Source organism: Chiloscyllium plagiosum, chromosome 1 (genome assembly GCF_004010195.1).
Source record: "Chiloscyllium plagiosum isolate BGI_BamShark_2017 chromosome 1, ASM401019v2, whole genome shotgun sequence".
Taxonomy (NCBI): domain Eukaryota; kingdom Metazoa; phylum Chordata; class Chondrichthyes; order Orectolobiformes; family Hemiscylliidae; genus Chiloscyllium; species Chiloscyllium plagiosum.
The window spans coordinates 2,054,299-2,072,642 of NC_057710.1; the positions used below are offsets into that span (position 1 = coordinate 2,054,299).

Here is an 18,344-nt window from a genome sequence, read left to right on the forward strand (position 1 = left end):
ATATTTTCCTTCACATCGTTTATGTAGACTGCAAATAGCAAAGGTCCCAGAACTGATCACTGTGGAATCAGTTTGAAACAGTTCTGATAATCACATTTTAGGAAGGATATCAATAATCTTACTTTGGTGTACAAATCCATAGATCCCTGTGAAGGGGTCAGCACAGATAAATAGAGTGATGAAGAAAAGATACGAGATGCTTGACTTCATTAGCTGAGGAGTAGAATATAGGACCAAGGAAGTCTTATTACAACTTTATGAAGCAGTGGTTAGGCCACAGAGGGAATACTGTGTGCAGCTCTAGCTAACACACCATTGTAAGGACAAGTTTGCACTGGCGAGGGTGCATAGGAGATTCATCAGGGTATTGCATAGGATGAAAAGTGTCAGTGATGAGGAGCAGTGGAGGCTGAGGGGGGATTTGATTGAGAAATACCAATTTTTGAGAATTGTAGACAGAATGTATTGTGAAAATCTTTTCCCCATGGCAGACTACCAAAGACCAAAGTTTAAGATGAGGAGCAAATGGTTTTGAGTCATAGAGATATACAGCATGAAAACAGGCCCTTTGGCCCAATTCATCCATGCAAATCAGGGACCTAAACTGAATTAGTCCATTTGCCTGTATCCATGTACATGTCCAAACATTTTAAATTTCATACTTAAACCGGCTTCTACACTTCCTCTGGCAGCTTATTCCATTTAACCACCAGCTTATATGTAAAAAAATGCAATCCCTTTTAAATCGTTTTTTTCACCCTTTAAACCAACACCCTCTAATTTTGCCCTCCCTTATTTTGGAGAAAAGGACTTAGCTATTCATCCTAACTATGCTTCATATGATCTTATAAACTTATATAAGGTCACCAGCCTCCTACACCCCAGGGAAAAATGTCCCAGATTATCCAGCTTTGCCTAATACCTCAAACCTTCCAGTCTCAGTAACATCCTTCCAAATACTTTTATCACAACCTTTCCAATTTAATAACATCTTTCCTACAATGATCAGAATTGTACACAGTACTCCAGATATGGCCTTACTAATATATTGTGCCTCAGTAACACAATGTCCCAAGTCCTATGCTCATATCTCTGACCAATGAGGCAAGCATGCGAAATGCCTTCTTCATCTCCCTGTCCACCTGTGATGGTACTTCCAAAGAATTATGTTACTGCAGCCTTACGTCTCTCTGTTCAATAACAATCCACAGGGTCCTACCATGGCAAGTCCTGCCCTGGTTTGCCTTAACAAAGTGCAAAACTTCAGATTTATCTGAATTAAACCTCAGCTGCCATTCCTCAGCCCACTGACCCAGTTGATCAAGATTTCACTGTATTCTCAGATAACCTTCTTCACTGCTCACTATACCACCATTTTTGGTGTCATCTGCAAGTTTATTAACTACGCCTCCTACATTCTCATCCAGATTGATTTTATAAATGACGAGCAGCAGTGAACCCAGCACTGATCCTTGTGGAACACCATGGTCACAGGCCTTCAGTCTGAAAATCAACTGTGTACCACTACTTCTGTCTCCTACCTTTTGTATCCATTTGGCTAGGTCTCTCTGGATCCGATAGGATTTAACCTTACAAACTAGTCAATCATGCAGTAACTTATTGAAGCCTCGCCAAAGTTCATTTGGGTAACATCTACCACACTACCATCATCTATCTTCTTGGCCATCTCTTCATAAAGTCAGTGGAGCTTATAAGACATGATTTCCCACACACAAAGTAATGCTGACCAACCTTCATCAGGCCTTACCTTTCCTTGAAGATCCTGTCTCTTGGAATCCTTTCCAACGCTTACCCACCACTGAAGTTACAATCGTCAGTTTGTAGTGCCCTGGCTTTTCCTTGCTTCCTTTCTTATGTAATGCCACAGCATTAGCCACCCTCCAGTCTTCCAGCGTTTCACCAGTGGCTATCATTGAAACTTCTTTGCTAGGGGCCCGCAATTTCTTCCCTGGCTTCCCAAAATGTTCTGGGATACACTTAATCAGTCCCAGAGATTTATCTATCTACACCTCCTTTTCTGTAATGAGGACTCTTTTGAAGACATCACTATTTACTTCCCTGAGTTCCCTCGTTTCCTTGTCTTTCTCCACAATATCAGAAGTCACATGACACTAGGGTATAGTCCAACAGGTTTATTTGAAATCCCAAGCTTTTGTCAGGTGAAGGGAATTGCTGCCTGAGACGGTGGTGGAGACAAGTACTCTAAGACATTTCAGAAGGATCTGAAACGCTTAAAATGCCAGGTCCATGAACCAAATGGTGGTAAATGAGATTAATGAAGATATGATGGTCGTTGGTTGGCATAGATAATGCGGGCTGAAAGATCTGTTTCTTTGCTGTACAACTCGGAAACAAAGGGCAGCTATGTGAGCATGGAAGCTGAGCTAACTGAAGTGAACTGGGCTACTGGGCATGAGATGGATGAATAGAGAAACAGTGGCAAATAGTTAAGATGCTTTCTCAGAAAATTTGGACTTAGTGTATTCCTTGTATACATGAGACCTTTAAGAGACAAACCCAGTATCTGTGGTTGGCTAAGAGGTTCCGGAAACCTCCAAACTTGGATAAAAAGCATATGATTGAGTGAAGATAAGTGACAGGTCAGATGACTGGTCAATAACATAGAAAATATAGCAAATAGAAGAGTTTGCCATTCAGCTCTTCAAGAATGCTCCATCATTCATTGGAACAATATAATGCATAGGAAACATAGAGTACATAGGAACATGAGTAGGCTATTTAGTGTCTTGAGCTTGTTCCACCATTTACTGAGATCTGTAGCCTGAAACCATATATTTGCCTTAATACCTTTACTTAACAAATAATTATCAATTTCAGATTTAAAAATTAACTGATGCAGCAAAGACTGTCATCTGTGGAAGAGAGTACCAAACATTCTCACATCTGTGTGCAAAAGTGTGCTTCTCGCGCTTCTGTATAGTTTGGCCCTAATTCTCAAACTATGCCTCCGTTTCAAGAATTCATAACCAATGGAAATAGTTTATCTTTATCTACCCTGTCTTTTCCTGTTAATATCTTGAAGATTTCCATCAGATCACTCCTTAACCTTCTAAATTCTAAAGTAAACGGGCGATACAGTGGCTCAGTGGTTAGCACTGTTGCCTTGCAATGCCAGGGACCCAGGTTTGATCCCTGCCTTGAGTGACTGTCTGTGTGGAGTGTGCATATTCTCCCTGTGTCTGTGTGGGTTTCCTCTGGGTGTTCTGGCTTCCTCCCACAATCCAAAGATGTGCATGTTAGGTGAATTGACCATGCTAAAGTGCCTGTAGTGTTAGGTGCATTAGTCAGGGATAAATATAGGGTAGGGGAATGGGTCGGGGTGCATTACTCTTTGGCGGGTTGGTGTAGACTTCTTGCGCTGAAGGGCTTGTTTCCATACTGTAGGGAATCTAATCTAATTTGTGTAACTTCTAATAACCCCTCAACTCCTGAAGTGAGGGCTTCATTGTTGTAAACATGTGTTGTACTCCCTCTAAGTTCAATCTATCTTTCCTAAGTTGTAGTAGCAAATTACTGTAGATGCTGGAATCTGAACTAAAAACAAACAAAATACTGGCCATCACAGTGGGTCAGACAGCATCCATGGAGAGAAAGCAAGCTAACGTTTCATCAGCTGAAATTAAGCGTGGAGGGGGCAGCATTTATGCAGTTGTGGGAAGAGCAGGGTTGGAGTACTGGGGAGAAACAATGTTGATAGATGATTGGAATGTGAGAGTGGTAGAAAAATGGTGTGTCTACCTGTCAGACTGAAAAAAGCAGACAGTCCCGCTAGGGTGGGGGGAGGGCATGGTGACAGAGAATGTAACAAGCAAAGCTAAAAGAAAGGGAAGGAACAGGTTCAATGTTTTAAAGGTGTCGAAGTCAATATTGAGGCCAGAAGGTTGTCAACAGCCTTGTTTGAAGATGAGATGTTGCGCCTTCAGTTTACATCTGATTCACTAGAGCATTGCAACGTGCTGAGAACAGACAAGTGGCCCTGCAAGCAAGACCCTATGTTGAAATGACCGGCTATGGGAAGGTTGGGCTCGTGCTTGCACAAAGACCGGAGGTGTTCTACAAAGCAGTCACCCAGTCTGTGTTTTGTTTCTTCAATATAGAATTGGCTTTGGTGGATGCAGCGAATACAATATATAAGATTGGAGGAGATTCAGGTGAAATGCTCCTTCACCTGGAAAGATTGTTAAGCCCTTGGATGGAGAACAGAGAAGAGGTGAAGGAGCAGGTGTTGCATATTCTGCGGTTACATGGGAAGTTACATGTTGAAATAATGTTCTGATGCAGCTTCCTTTGTGGGTGTTGGATTATTTCAACGAACCCACACACACTGCAGCACAGAGGAAAATCACCTACACCGTGTATTCAAAAAGAATAGGTACCCAATGAACACAGTCCGTTGATTTCTCAACAACAAACCCAAACAAGCAGACAAAACATGTCCATAAACCCTAGCCACGTTCCCCTTTATCAAAGATATCTCAGAAATGACTGCCAGACTACTCAGACTCCTTGGTATCATGGTGGCCCACAAACCCACCAACACTTAAAACAGCAGCTAATGAACTTGAAAGACCCTATACAGACAACAAGCAAAACTAATGTCATTTACAAAATACCATGCAAGGACTGTACAAACACTGCATTGGACAAACAGGCAGATAACTGGCCACCAGGACACATGAACACCAACTAGCCACAAAACAACATTACCCTCTCTCACTAATATCCTTACATACAGACAAGGAAGGACACCACCTCGACTGGGACAACTCATCCTTCACAGGACAAGCCAGAGACGTGCACGAGAATTCCTAGAAGCATGGCATTCCAACCGGAACTCTATGAACAAACACATAGAGTTAGACCCTGTCTACCACTCCTGAGAAAGGAACAGGAAATGACATCACCAACCCAAAGAAACCCAAACATATAAATAGAAAGTAAGAATCAGTAGCAGTGCTTCGCCTGGAATCCCACTGAAAATGTTACCTAGTAGGGTGACGAAATGTCTGAAAATGAACCTACCAGCTCAGCAAGCAAACCTACATCCATGGAGAATGATCCTTTGAATGCAGAGGCTGTGGGTTGAAAAGTAAGAACGTGGGGGAACTCGGTCACAGTGTTGTGAGTCATAGCAACAAGCAAGGACAGAAGAATGGGTGATAGCTCGGATGTGGTTGAGGGTCCTGTCAATCACGGTTACAGAAGAAGCGAGCCATGTCAGCAGCACTGTTTTGGAAGGTGACATCATTTGAATGGATACGACATAGATGAAGGAACTGGGAGAATGGGATGAAATCCTTGCAGGATGTGGGGTGTGACGAGCTGTAGTGAAGATAGCTATTGGAGTCAGTGGCTTTGTAGTGGATGGCAGTAGACAGTATATGCCTTGAAATGGAGATGGAGAGGTCAAGGAAAGGAAGGCAAGAGTCGAAAATGGGCTATGTGAAAGTTACAGAGAGTTGGAAATTGAACAAATGTTTCACAGTCCAGGCGGGAGCATGAAGCAGCACTTAAACAGTTGTTGGTATATGAAGAAAAGAGTTGTGGGAGGAGGCAATTGTAGGACTGGAATAAGGATTTTTTCATATATCCCATAAAGAGGCTGGCATAACTGGGACCCACGTGGGTGCCCATAGCCAGTCCTTTGACTTGACAGAAGTGACCTGATTTAAAGGAGAGTCAAGAGTGTGTTGCTGGAAAAGCACAGTGGGCCAGGCAGCATCTGAGGAGCAGGAGAATCGACGTTTTAGGCCCGGGCCCATCATCAGGAAGGAGGTCATTGTCGTGGCTATCCCTCGAGGTCAAGGTTGATAGTCTTCATTCTGTTGATCTATTTATCGGCTCACAGGTGGCTTATGAGTCCAATCCTGCCTTGAAAAGTTCTTCCGCATTCAGGACAAGTAGTTCCAGATGGCAGATCAGGCTTTGTTGTTGCTGTCTGGCTTTCCATTTTCTTTTGCTTTCTTCCAGTTCTGCACATCAGTTGGCTTCGTAAGTTGCTGTTCCTTCTCGGTTTGCCAGAGTTTCCTGTTTTTGGCATTGGTTTCCCAATTGTTGATGTCCATGTTACATTTCTTCATATTGGCTTTTAAAATGTCTTTGAATCTCTTCTGTTGTCCGCCTCCTTTACATTTGCCTTCTTTGAGCTGTGAGTAGAAGATTTGTTTTGGTAGGTGTTCGTTCTTCATCCGAACAACATGACCACTCAATCTTAGTTGGTTCTTGATGACATAGGCTTCAGTGCTTGGTGTTTTTGCTTCATTCAGCACGCTTGTTGGTTCTTCTATCTTCTCTGAAAATGTGTTGCTGGAAAAGCGCAGCAGGTCAGGCAGCATCCAAGGAACAGGAGAATCGACGTTTCGGGCATAAGCCCTTCTTCAGGAATGTAGGGCCTCATCTGCAGCCCTCACTTTCTCCTCTTCTATCTTCTCAGCTGGTATTCAAGATGTTTCAAAGGCAGCATTGATGGAACTTTTCAAGTGCCTTCAGATGTCATCGATATGTTGTCCAAGTTTCTGATGTATACAGGAGCGTTGGGATCACCACTGCTTTGTACACTAACATTTTAATGTCTGTCTGGATGTCAGGATCATGAAAGACTCTTGTTTGGAGACGTCCAGAATCTGTTCCAGTGCATTAGGATGATGCTGGATCTTGTCATTAAGGTTGACATTGGAGGAGAAGTTACTTCCAAGATACAGAAAGTGGTCCACATTTTCCAGGGTTATTTCACCAAGTAGAACTGATGGTTCTATTTGATTTGCCTCAGTTGGTGACGGTTGATAGATGATCTGAGCTTTCCTAGAATTGATGGTAAATTCTGAGTTTCGTGTGTGTGCAGTTGAAAGCAGACAGAATCTGTTGTCGATGGTTTCTGAGAGAGTTGTAATGCTATTGTCATCCGCATATTGGAACTTGATGAGGGAGCTCATAAATGTCTTGCTTTTGGACTTGAGATGGGCAAGATTGAAAAGTCTGCCATGTTTTCTGTAGACAATTTTAATTCCTAGGGGTAGGTTGTCTTTGATGACGTGGATGATTGTCGCAGTAAAAATGGTGAACAAAATTAAGGCAATCACGCATCCCTGTTTTACTCTTGATCTGATTTGAAAAGGCTCACAGTTACTTTTGCTGACCATAACTGTGGTAAGCTTACCATCATGGTGGAGTCTCAGGATTCAAATGTACTTTTCAGGGCATCCATAGGTGGATAGGACATCCCATAGGAATTCCCTTGATACCTAGTCAAAGGCTTTGGTGAGGTCGATGAATTCCTTGTACAAAGGTTGAAGTTCTTCGCAACATTTTTCTTGTAATTGTAGCATAGTGAAGATCATGTCGATTATTCCATGTGATGATCAAAAACTGGCTTGTGCCTCTGGAAGAATCTTCTCGGCTAAAGACTAGAGCCAGTTGTTCATATTATGGGTGAGGATCTTTCCTGCTGTTGCTAACATAGGCTGAACAGGCTGGAGCTGTTTTCCTTGGAGCGTCGGAGGCTGAAGGATGACCTTATAGAGGTTTACAAAATTATGAGGGGCATGGATAGGATAAATAGGCAAAGTCTTTTCCCTGGGGTCGGGGAATCCAGAACTAGAGGGCATAGGCTTAGGGTGAGAGGGGAAAGATATAAAAGTGACCTTCGGGGCAACCTTTTCACGCAGAGGATGGAACGTGTAAGAAATGAGTTGCCAGAGGAAGTGGTGGAGGCTGGTACAATTGCAACGTTTAAGAGGCATTTGGATGGGTATATGAATAGGAAGGCTTTGGAGGGATATGGGCTGGGTGCTGGCAGGTGGGACTAGATTGGGTTGGGATATCTGGTTGGCATGGACGGGTTGGACCGAAGGGTCTGTTTCCATGCTGTACATCTCTATGACTCTATTTTCTAAGGTGATGAAAGCTTTTCTGTTTTTGTCGATAAGTTGTTGGAGTAGTTTGTTGTTATCATCGGACCAATCCTGATGTTTTTCCGTCTGGAACCAAATTGTTTCTTTCCAGGAGGTGATGATAGTGTTCTTCAGTTGATTCCAGTATTCTTCTACGGATGGTGAGATTTGTTGAGGCAATTGTTCTTGAAAGTTTTGTTGGAACATCCGTGCATGGTTGATGTTTTGGAGGTGAAAGTGAGGACTGCAGATGCTGGAGATCAGAGCTGAAAATGTGTTGCTGGAATGTCTGCTGTGCTTTTCCAGCAACACATTTTCAGCTCTGATGTTTTGGAGGTGCCAACATTGAATTTCTTGATAGTGTTCTAATTTTGGTGCTTCCTTTTGAGCCGAATCTTTATTCTCATGGCAGATGAGATGAGTCGATGGTCTGACCAGCACTCGTTAGCACCAATAAAAGCTCTTGTTATCAGTACATCTTGTTAGTCCTGAAATCATACAATGATGTAATCGATGAGGTGCCAGTGTTTAGAGCATGGATGCTGTCAGGAGACTTTTATGTCTGTTTTTCTGGTGAAATAAGTGTTTGTAACCTCCAGATTGTGTTCAGCACATTTGGTGAGGAAGAGTGTTTCATTAGTGTTGACTTGCCAATTCCTTCCTTGCCTATTATTCCAGTCTAGAGCCTACGAGCTTTCTTGACTCTGGCATTGAAGTCTCCCAAGAGAATCTTTTTTTGTCATTGTTGGGAACAGAGGAAAGGACGTCATCATGTTGGGTGTAGAAGTTCTCCTTTACGTCATCTTCAGTGTCTAGAGTTGGAGCATCGGCATGATGATGGTGGCATGTTGGTTCTTGACGAGCTGGATTCGCAGAGTTATCAGATGTTCATTGATTGCCAATGGTTGCTCTGTAGGCTTCTGAAGTAGGCTGTTTCATGGATACTCCATGGATCCTCAGTTGTTCAGGATCAACTCCTTTCCAGGAAAAGGTTTTTTGACCTTGCTCTTCCTTTACTTGCCCTTCTCCAGCTCTGCTGGTCTCACTCAGAGCAGCGATGTTCAAAGTTAAATTTTTGGAGTTCCCAGGCAATGAAGGTGGTTATCAATGAAGGTGAATTCTGGCCAATCTGAATTTGGGTTATCCATTAGAGTTTGTATATTCCAGGTTCCAAATTTCATAGGTTCACTTCTCAATGTTTCTCGACCACATAATGGTGATCCCTCTGGATGCGGCTTTCCAGATAGGATGGGGTGACGCAGACTATTTTCAGGGCATCTTTTCTATTCCCCTCCCAGTTCAGGGTGAGCAGAGTGGATCCTAAATAGGGCTGCTCAGGTGTGAATACTGCTACCGAACAACTTTACTGCTTCTGTCCAAAGGAATACTGCTACCGAACAACTTTACTGCTTCTGTCCAAAGGTTCAGCGACTGAATCAAGAATTCACCACTTTCATGGTGGTTCTTGACTAGGAGCTTCCAGCCATCAAATTGCCTGCTCCTGTCGCTCCTGATCGCCAAAAGACTTGAAGTAGCCTACAGAGTGAAGATGCTTGTGCATGTATTTGTTTAACGCGTGCTTGATGTTGTACTCCAAGAAGCGTACAGTACTTCACAAATCAAGCAACTGATTCCAATGATGATTAGAGTTGATGGATTTGTTGTAGCCTTCATTAGCCTTCACAGCCGTTGAGTTTGAAGTATCTTCATCTGCCTGATCTACCGTTGAGGTCTTGATTGGGTTGCTGTTTGTCAGGGACGTCACCCTCGACATTACCACCATGGGTGACCCTACCAGGAGCATAGCTCCAGACAGCATTGCTCACGAGATCTCAGGACCACACAAGCTTGTCCAACAGGACAAGGTGACAATCCATGAAGATCAATGTAGGAGGAAATGAGCTCGGTGGAGTGGCCAACCGAGGGAGTCTGGTTTGTCAACCTTGTGAGGAGAGCATCAGAGGAATTGTGGACCTCATTACCTCCAGCAAAGCAACATCTGATCTTCAAACTGGGCACTTTACAACCTTCTGGGCTCAGTATTGAGTTCAACACCTTCAAATTGTGAACCGATTCCTGTCCTTTATTTTCGCTTTGCTTGTTACATACTCTGTCACCCGCCTCTCCCCTCCCCCCACCTCAGTGGGACTGACTTTTCCTTCCAGACTGCCATTCTCACATTCCGATCACTTAATCTGAACTATCAATATATCCTTTCTCCCCCAGTACTCCAACCATTCCCTATTGCTTAAATGATGGCCCCCTCCACACTTTACTTCAGTTCTGATGAAGTGTCATCCAGACTTGACACGTCAGCTTGCTTTCTCTCAACGGATGCTGCCTGACCCACTGTGATCTCCGCTGTTTTTTGTTTTCAGTTTCTAAACTGCGGTTCACAGTACTCCAAGTCGTGTCTAACCAGTGTTTTTCAGAGCTACAGCATAACCTCTGAATCCTTATACTGCAGTTCTCTAGATATAAAGGCCAACATTCTGTTAACTTCCTTAAATATTGTTTGTAGCCGTTTGTGACATTTGCAGATCTATGCACCTGTAACCCCAACTCTCTCAAGACATTCACTCTATTTAACTTCATGCCATCTGGAAAGTACCCTGATCTCTTCTTTTTCAGTCCAAAATAGATAACCTCATCCTTTCTTGCATTGAACTCCGTCTGCAATAGCTTTGCTCATTTATTTTATCAATATTCTTTTGAAATTCTATGATGTTATCTACACTGTTTACACTGCTGCTGGACATTGTGTCATCAGCAAATTCGACCTAAATTTGGGCCATCAGCAAATTCAATATAATCATTGGTCATTATCCAATTCAGTACCTTATACCACTTGAACCTCATCTAGCTCCACTTGAAAACATTGAATGGTTTTCCTGAACTGCTTTCTGCGGCAGAGAATTCCAAAGCTCCATGAGTATTTAAAAAAGAAAAGAGTAGGTAAAGTGACTGATGAAGGGCTTTTGCCTGAAACGTCGATTTTGCTGCTCGTCGGATGCTGCCTGAACTGCTGTGCTCTTCCAGCACCACTGATCCAGAATCTGGTTTCCAGCATCTGCAGTCATTGTTTTTACCAAAGTGACTGATGGTCTGCTGAGAATTAGGAGGTAATCATAAATATTAAGGAAATGGCAATTGAAATGAATGTTTTGCTTCTGACATCATTATAAAGAAGTAACAGCTGTAAATCAGGTACTGGAATGGAGAAAGGAACTTGGTGAAATTACAAGCACTAGTCAAAAATTGGTGAAGTTGGAGAATGAGAAGCCTCCAGCTTTTGATGGTCGCCACATTACCAAAAGGATGTGGACACTTTGGAGAGGGTGCAGAGAAGGTTAATGAGGATGTTGCCTGGTATGGAAGGTGCTAGCTATGAAGAGAGGTTGAATAGGTTAGGATTGTTTTCATTAGAAAAAAGGAGATTGAGGAGGGACCTGACTGAGGTTTAAAAAATCATGAAGGGTATAAACAGGGTAGATAGAGACAAGCGTTTTCCCAGGGTGAAGGATTCAATAATTAGACATCACACTTTCAAGGTGAGAGATAGAAAGTTTAAGGGGATACACGCGGAAAGTACTTTACACAGAGGGTGTTAAGTACCTGGAATGCATTGCCACCAGAGGTTTTAGAGGCAGGCAAGGTAGATTCATTGAAGATGCGTCTGTACAGATGCATGAGTAGGTAGGGATATAGATGCTTAGGAATTGGGCAGCAGGTTTAGACAGTGGACTGCCTCAAAATAAGAGAGTACAGATTTAGGACTGAGTTGAGAAGGAATTATAAATGTGGAGAATCCCCTTGCAGGGAGAAAAGTACCAGCATAGGTAACTAGAAAAGTAGGAAGAATTGCACACAAGATAGTAGCAATCTAAGAACCAGAAATAATATGAGAAAATGGGATTAGAATAGTTATGTGATTGTTTTTGACCAGATGGACAGGATGAGCTGAATTTTAGAATGGGCTGAAGGTTTTGAATACATGAATGTGAATGTATATCCATTCATAAAATGTGATAAAGACATTTAGGGTGCTGAAAACATAAATAGTCATTTGGGAATATAATCTAGTAGAATAAGAAATTGATAAGGATACTTAATACACAAGACTGCAAAATATTTTTTTTAATTAATAACTGTAAAATATAGGAGCAGAATTAGGTCCTTTGGCCTATCAAGCCTGCTCTGCCATGATTGTGATTCAATATTTTTCTCAATCCCAATTTTCTACCTTCTCTGCGAAACTTTTGATATCCTTACCAATCAAGAACCTATCCTTCTTTGTCTTAAATTCACTCAATGACTTGGCCTCCGTAGCCTTCATATGACAAGACCTTCATCCCCAGGATCATTTTTATGAACAAGAACATTGAAGGAAAACAGGTTGTGCTGGAAGTCATTTTAGTGTTGAAAAGAGTAGATGTCCTTAATGGAATAAAGACATTCGGACAGCAGTATGAAGGAGACAAAATAAGAGTGTATGCAATCGGTAGTATTAAGTAAGATTGATAAAGACTTGATTAAAGATGACAAAATAAAAATGATCCTCAGAGTCAGTGATCATAATATGGTATAATTTGGCATTCAGTTTGAGAGGAAGGAACTTGGGACAGAAGCAATTGTATTAAACTTAAATAGAGGTAGATTCAAAGGAATGAAAGCAGAGTTGGGAAAGACATTATCAGCAAAAACAGTTGAACATCAATGGAGACATTTTAGACAATAGTTAGTGGCTCACAGCAGAGACATATTCCAGTGAGGAAGAGGGATCCTAGGAAGAGGGTAAGCCAGTTTTGGGTACTGAGGGAAGCCAATTGTGGTTAAGGAGGAAGGTTAAGGACAGCATTAGATTAAAAGAACAAACATACAAAATGGCAAAGATTAGTGGTTAGCCAGAGGATCAGAAAAGTTTTTAAAAATGACAATGAACAAAAAGAAATAGGGTAAAAATAATCTTTGAGGGTAAACTTGGATTCAGACAGGTATGGGCAAATAATTGGCAGATGGAGTACAGTGTGGTCAAGTATGAGGTCATGCATTTTGATAGGAAAAATGGGGACATAGACTATTTTCTAAATGGGGAAAAAATTCAGAAATCTGAAGTACAAAGGAACTTGGGAGTCCTAGGCCAGGATTCTCTTGAGATAAACTTGCAGGTTGAGTCAATGGTAAGGAAGGCAAATACAATGTTGGCATTTATTTCGTTAAAAATCACACAACACCAGGTTATAGTCCAACAGGTTTAATTGGAAGCACTAGCTTTCTGAGCGCCGCTCCTTCATCAGGTGGTTCTGGCATTTATTTCAAGAGGACTAGAATATAAAAGCAGGGATGTACTTCTGAGGCTTTTTCAAGCTCTGGTCAGACCATCTTTAGAGTATTGTGGGCAATTCTGGATCCCATACCTCAGGAAGGATGTAGCGGGGTCAGAGGAGTTTCACGAGAATGATCCCATGAATGAAAGGGTTAACATTTGAGGAATGTTTGAGGTCTCTGGATCTGTATTCAGTGGAGTTTAGAAGGATGACGGGGGGATTAATTGAAACTTACAGAATACTGAATGGCCTGAACAGAGTGGATGTTGGGAAGGTGTTTCTATGAACAGGTAAAACTAGGATCCGAGGGCACGGCTTTAGAGTGAAGATGAGGAGAAACGTCTTCAGCCAGAAAGTAGTGAATCTATGGGATTCATTGCCACAGAAGGCTGTGGAGGGCAGGCCATTGAGTATATTTAAGATTGAGGTAGATGGATTCTTGATTGTCAAGGAGATCAAAGGTTACAGGGAGAAAGCGAGAGACTTGAGTTGAGAAACCTATCAGCCATGATTGAAAGACAGAGCAGACTAGTTGGGCCAAATAGCCTAATTTCTGCGCCTATGTCTTACGGTTTTATAATGTCAAGATGGACAGCAGGAGTTTCTTTTCATATATAAAAAATAAAGAGAGACGTCAAAGTGAACATGGACCTCTTGGAGAGTGAGGTTGTAGAAGTAATATAGGGAACCAGGAAATGGCAGAAGAGGTGAACAAATACTTTGTATCAGTCTTCACAGTAGAAGAGACAAAAGCATCACAAAATTATTAAATATTTGAGGGGCAAAAGGACAGGAAATAAATATAATACCTATCCCAAGAGAAAATGTACTCAATAAACAAGTGGGGATAAAGACCAATACATTCCGAAGATGTAACGGGATGCTTCCTAGGATGTTACTGGTCATAATCTTTCAGGAATCCTTAGATTCTGGAATAGTTCCAGAGGCTTGGAAAATTGGCAATGTAACTCCTTTATTTAAAAAAGGAAGGAGACCAAAAAAGATACTATCGACCAGTTGACTTAATATTTGTTGTTGGGAAAATGCGAGGGAAAAGGATAAAAGAAAGATATCAGGATCAATAAAGGGAAGGAGTTAATATATTTGGATTTTCATAAAGCATTTGATAATGCACCGCACATTAGGATATGATTCCAAGGTGTTGGATATAGTATATTAACATAGATAGAGGATTGGCTAATGAATGGAAAACTGAAAGTTGGGATAAGGGTTGGGATTGGTGCAGTTACAGGGTGGCTCATGGTGTGTCACAAGGATCAGTGCTGGGGCCACAATTATTTACAATATAAATGACTGGGATGAGGAAAGATCATGTACTGTAGCCAATTTTGCAAATGACACAAAAATAGATGGGGTCTGAAGTATAAAATGAAAAAGACTGGATGGCCAACTTGACTTTAATAACATTGATGGTGCACCCAGCCCTACTGAGCCTGAAAAGTTTTCAGTTTTTTTTTCTATCCAGACACATGGATATCACTCACTAGTGTCGTTGCCCTTGAGAAGATGGTGGTGAACTAACTTCTAGAACTGCTGCAGTCCATGTGCTGTAGGCACCCCACAGTGCCTTTTGTGGAGGAAATTCCAGGATTTTGCCCCAGTGACACTGAAAGAACAGTTTTATATAACAGCATTGTGGTTTTAGCTATAATATATAAACAGCAGTGGTTGAAAGCAGCTCAGCATCACCTTCTCAAGGGCAGTTAGGGATGGGCAATAAAGGCTTGCCAGCCAGTAACACCCACATCCCATGTTTGAATTTTAAAAAACAAAAATGTCTGTTTCATCCTGTTCCAATTGTTGCAAATAATCCTATGTTGTAACTTCGTCAGGTTTACACTTGATTCTTAGGTATATCTGGTGTTGCTGTCATCATGTCTTCCTGCTTTCTCTGAGCTAGGGTTGATCTCTTAGCTTGGTTATAGTTGTGGAGTGGAAGATATGCTGGCCCATGAGGTTACTGCTTATGGTTGAATACAATTCTGCCGCTGTTCTTGGACCAATCGCTTCATTGGTTCCAATCTAGATTTGCCGGATCAGTTTGAAATCTATTCCATTTAGCATGGTGGTACTGCCATGCATCACCATGAAGAGAATGGAACATGGAACATAGAACATGACAGCACAGTACAGGCTTTCAGCCTCCGATGTTGTGCCAACTTGTGAAACCAATCTGAAGCCCATCTAACCTATACTATTCTATTTTCTTCCATATGTTTATCCAATGACAATTTAAATACCCTTAAAATTGGCGAGTCTGCTACTGTTGATGAAGGGCTTTTGCCCGAAACATCGATTTTCCTGCTCCTCGAATGTTGCCTGATCTGCTGTGCTTTTCCAGCACCACTCTGATCTAAACTCTGGTTTCCAGCATCTGCAGTCCTCACTTTTGCCTAATAGATTTTAGGACTTGACCAGCTTGGTTAGTACATAGGTGGCACAGTGGCTAGCACCAAGGACTGGGTTCAATTCTAGCCTCGGGCAACTATCTATGTGGAGTTTGCACATTCCCCCCACTGTCTGCATGGGTTGCCTTCGGGTGCTCTGGTTTCCTCCCACAATCCAAAGATGTGCAGGTCAGGTGAATTTGCCATGTTAAATTGCCCATTGTGTTAGGCACCTTAGTCAGGGGTAAATGTTGGGGAATGGGCCTGGGTGGGTTACTCTTCAGTGTGGACTTGTTGGGTCGAAGGGCCTGTTTCCATACTGTAAGGAATCTAATTGCCATTGAAATCCTTCCCTGAGATTGTGCTCTTGTCCCCTCTGTATGAAGGTAAACTCATTCTGAATTACAGTCAAAGAGTGTGATGCTGGAAAAGCACAGCTGGTGAGGAGCAGGAGAATCAACATTTTGGGCATAAGCCCTTCATCAGAAAAGGGCTTCTTTCATCCATTTATGCCTTCGCTGCCTTTTCTCCAAAGAACTTCTTCAATTCTCAACTTCTTCAATAAACTCAAAATATTGTGGATGCTAGATGTTTGATAGGAAATGCCAGAGAAAGCCACCTAGTCTGACAGCAGGTTACTGAGAAACAGATGGAATGTTTCAAGTCCAGTATGACTTTAGCCCCATTCATTGCCTTAGCAATTTTTTTCTAGTAATAATTATTGTTTGTTTTGTCACTTCTTTTTGTGTCTTGAATATTTAGTAACTTTGTAATGTTTTGAATTCCTTAGTGCCTTCTGTAAAGAATGATGAAAAGTATTTATTCAACTCCTCTTCCATTTTCTAGTACCCAATTATTATTTCCCCAGTTTTATGGATTAGACCAAACACCCTCAAAATATATCAAGGAGATAGCTTAGACCCATCTACGCCCACCAAATTACTTAAAGCAACTGGAAAGCATTGTGTTCCAGACATAATTCAATTGGTCCACCCTTCGGCTTTAAGTAAAATACTCTTTATTCTTAAAACACAGTTAAAATACAAATGAAAGTGAATAGCTGGCAGAAATTTAGCTCTATTAAATACTTAATAAAAAAATACATTAGTTAACCACTAAATATCAACTACTCCAATGCAGAAGCATCCCATAAACAAACCCTTGGCAAAGGCAAATTCAGCAAAACAGAATTTCCTCACGTGCTGTTTCCGTTCTAGTCCAGGACAAAGGAGCACAAAAAGAAACAATCATGCAGCAGCAGAGAGAGAACTCAAACTTTTTGTTGCAGCAGAGAGCTGTATCTATCAGCTGCACTCCTCGACTCCAAACCTCAGTTAAAAGCACAACAAAAACCTGGGTCTCTGTGAACCTGACTCCACCCACTCATGCTTCTTTTGTCTAATTTTTTAAAAAGTACTCAGGAAGCTCAAAGCTGTTTACCCACTGATTCTAAAGCAGACATTCCAGCACAAATATGCCGACTCTCCTCTGCAAGAGAAACAGCAGAGGGCACATTTTTCTCAAAGGCACAGTACTACACCATTGCACCCAGTCTTATTTTCTAAAGGGCCTATGTTGGTGGGTGTATAGATCAGGGTAGTGCAGTTGATATAGTTTGTTTGAATTCAAGCAAAGCCTTTGACAAGTTCAGGTGTTACGACATAGCAGTGAACCCCTCTGTTAATTAAACCAAACACCCAAAAAACTTCACCTCATCTTGTAATCTGTTAAAATTTAAATGACAGAGAACTTCTAAATTCTACTATTTAAAGAAAATAATATCAGTTTGTTTTTTAACTCTACAAGTGAACTGGTGTTACCTGCCACCAACTCTATAACAATATGCTGTTCCAATAAGACACTTATTAAAATTATATCAACTTAATTTCAAAACCACACAGTGGCTGGCATCATCGGTATCTTTCTTCTTCCGGCTGAATTTCTCCCTGGGTCATCTTCTTTCTTTTTACTGCGAATATGTTTCATATGAAAAGGTACCTTTGATAGAGAGTGTTTCCTAATTTCTTGGGTTTCTATCGATGGCAGTTGCTCTGTCTCCAATTTTCAAAATGTCTAAATTTTTATATCCCAACATTGGATCATCTTGTTGGTTTGATTTTGGTAAAACAATAAATTCAAACTTGATTAGGTTTTAGTATTCTGGGGCATAATTTAAACTGATTGGTTAAATTTGAATTGTTGGACTCGGCAAGATGGCAGCGATTCTGTAGAACTGTTGTGGACAGCTCTTCCTAACAGCCAAGGCATACTGGTGTTTTTTGCCATCCATGGCCAACTTATGTGTTGGAATTATTAGTTCAAAACCTTACAGAACACATACTTGTTAATATTTAGGAGTGGGAAGGATGCCAAAGGGAAAAGGCACAAGAAAACAGCAGCAGGGAGGACACTCCCCTGCAGGACCTACAACACCAAAGACTGCAGTAGCAGCAGCCTCTCCTGACCCCCCGGGGACCTTACAGACTCACAGGAATTGGCTGCGGCGATGGAGAGACGTACCTCAAAGGTTGGGGCAGCGATTGAGGAGATCCGTGAGGAGATCGTGCCCAGGTCCAATCCATTGCATTCATGCTGCAGAAGCATGAGCAGGAGATCCAGGGCCTCAGGGAGTGGCTGGAGGAGGTGGAGGGTCGAACTAAGGCCTCAGAAGCTGCAGT

At 41.8% G+C, this 18,344-nt stretch overlaps 1 protein-coding gene across 1 annotated transcript in view; it reads left to right on the top strand.

Annotated features, from left to right (window-relative positions):
* The window catches only part of LOC122549379 (zinc metalloproteinase-disintegrin-like batroxstatin-2), a 177,154-nt gene extending 172,836 nt beyond the window's left edge, over positions 1 to 4,318 (top strand). Inside the window, exon 14 of the mRNA XM_043689436.1 lies at positions 3,985 to 4,318. Coding sequence (XP_043545371.1) covers positions 3,985 to 4,318 — 334 coding nt within the window. The remainder of the gene's footprint in view (positions 1 to 3,984) is intronic.
* Positions 4,319 to 18,344: the final 14,026 nt, after the last annotated feature.